The 1281-nt window shown below is 43.6% G+C and overlaps 1 protein-coding gene across 1 annotated transcript in view; it reads right to left on the bottom strand.

Moving 5' to 3' along the window:
• Positions 1-251: 251 nt before the first annotated feature.
• The window catches only part of LOC101856391, a 9021-nt gene continuing 7991 nt past the window's right edge, over positions 252-1281 (bottom strand). The window contains exon 2 of the mRNA XM_005112106.3: positions 252-996. Coding sequence (XP_005112163.1) covers positions 582-996 — 415 coding nt within the window. The 3' untranslated portion in view covers positions 252-581. The remainder of the gene's footprint in view (positions 997-1281) is intronic.

Raw genomic sequence — 1281 nt, 5'->3', positions numbered from 1 at the left:
GGGGGGGGGATTTTCTATTTCGTGGTCAACTCTGCTACCATCAGGGGATAAAACTCCCCTGCAAGAAGAGTAAAACCAATACGCCACAATTATTATTTCCCTCGTATAAGTGGTATATTTCTCAACGTCCACTATGCATCTTCTGTCTATGAGTTCAGTGTCGATCTGCATGCTTACTGAGAGTCTGGCCAAGCAAATAATTACCCCCGGAGCCCCAAAGTGCCCAAAGTATATCTGATCTGTCGTAAAACTCACACAAGAACAACGCAAAGAGACAACCTAGTGGGCCTTTATCGTCCCACATTCCAGTGTTTTGTGTAAGTAAGCACGTACGTGTAATAATGTGGGTTTAATGCTCATATCAAGACTTTTAGGTTATTTCAGAGGCAGAATGCATTGTATAAATAAGACGAGTACACGTATGAATTAATAGCCCCTATCAATACTATTAGGTTATCAAGAAACGCTATGTATGTATATAAAAGTAAGTACGTGTATGATCTTAACGCCCCTGTCAACACATTTATGTGAACTAAGAGACGGAGGTGTATATATTTGAGTGTATGGGTTTAACGCCCCTATCAACACTTTTTGGTCTTTACAGAGGCGGGATGTATTGTATAATTGAACGAGAAACCTCTCACCATGAAGGACTTGACGGGCAACATCTTGGAAAAGTCTCCCTGAGACAGAGTTTTACGCAGAAACTTGCGCCTGTCGGAAGTGACGTAGGAGTCTAAGCCCCGCCTCCCGAGTCGCCATGTTGTCCCGCCGCGCTGTTCCAAGGACCAGTTGGATAGACTGGAGCGACGTCTACCCTTCAGGAGCTGCGGCGGCGGTGTCCATTGGTGCTGTAGTTGTAGTTGCTGCTGCTGCTGTTGCTGGTGGTGATGTTGTTGTTGTTGTTGCTGGTGTAGTTGTTGTAGTAGTCTCTGCTTATGTTTCTGAGCTGTGAGCGGGTTGGTCTCAGAGAGTTTTGGGTGTCGTGAGACAACACTAGGTATGTGGTGGAGAGAGAAATCTAAGTTGAACGTTACCTCTTTCGATAATAAACGCTGACCTTTTGCTTTAGAACATTTTTTTCAAAACAAACACCAACTTCAAAAGACTGCCAAGAATGGAAAAGGTTATTAATATGCGAGGCATGCATGTATTCTTCTGCTTGTAGCGACCTAATTCTAAATACAGTCAGGGTCAGTCTTGAAACACAAGAGGTTACAGAAAGGCAGAGATGATGTGCACGCATGTGTATAAATGTATGTATGTGTGTGTATGTGTGTG

Source organism: Aplysia californica, unplaced genomic scaffold (genome assembly GCF_000002075.1).
Source record: "Aplysia californica isolate F4 #8 unplaced genomic scaffold, AplCal3.0 scaffold01182, whole genome shotgun sequence".
Classification (NCBI taxonomy): domain Eukaryota; kingdom Metazoa; phylum Mollusca; class Gastropoda; order Aplysiida; family Aplysiidae; genus Aplysia; species Aplysia californica.
Note: the sequence above shows the minus strand (reverse complement) of the source record. Positions and strands in the feature narration are given on the sequence as shown.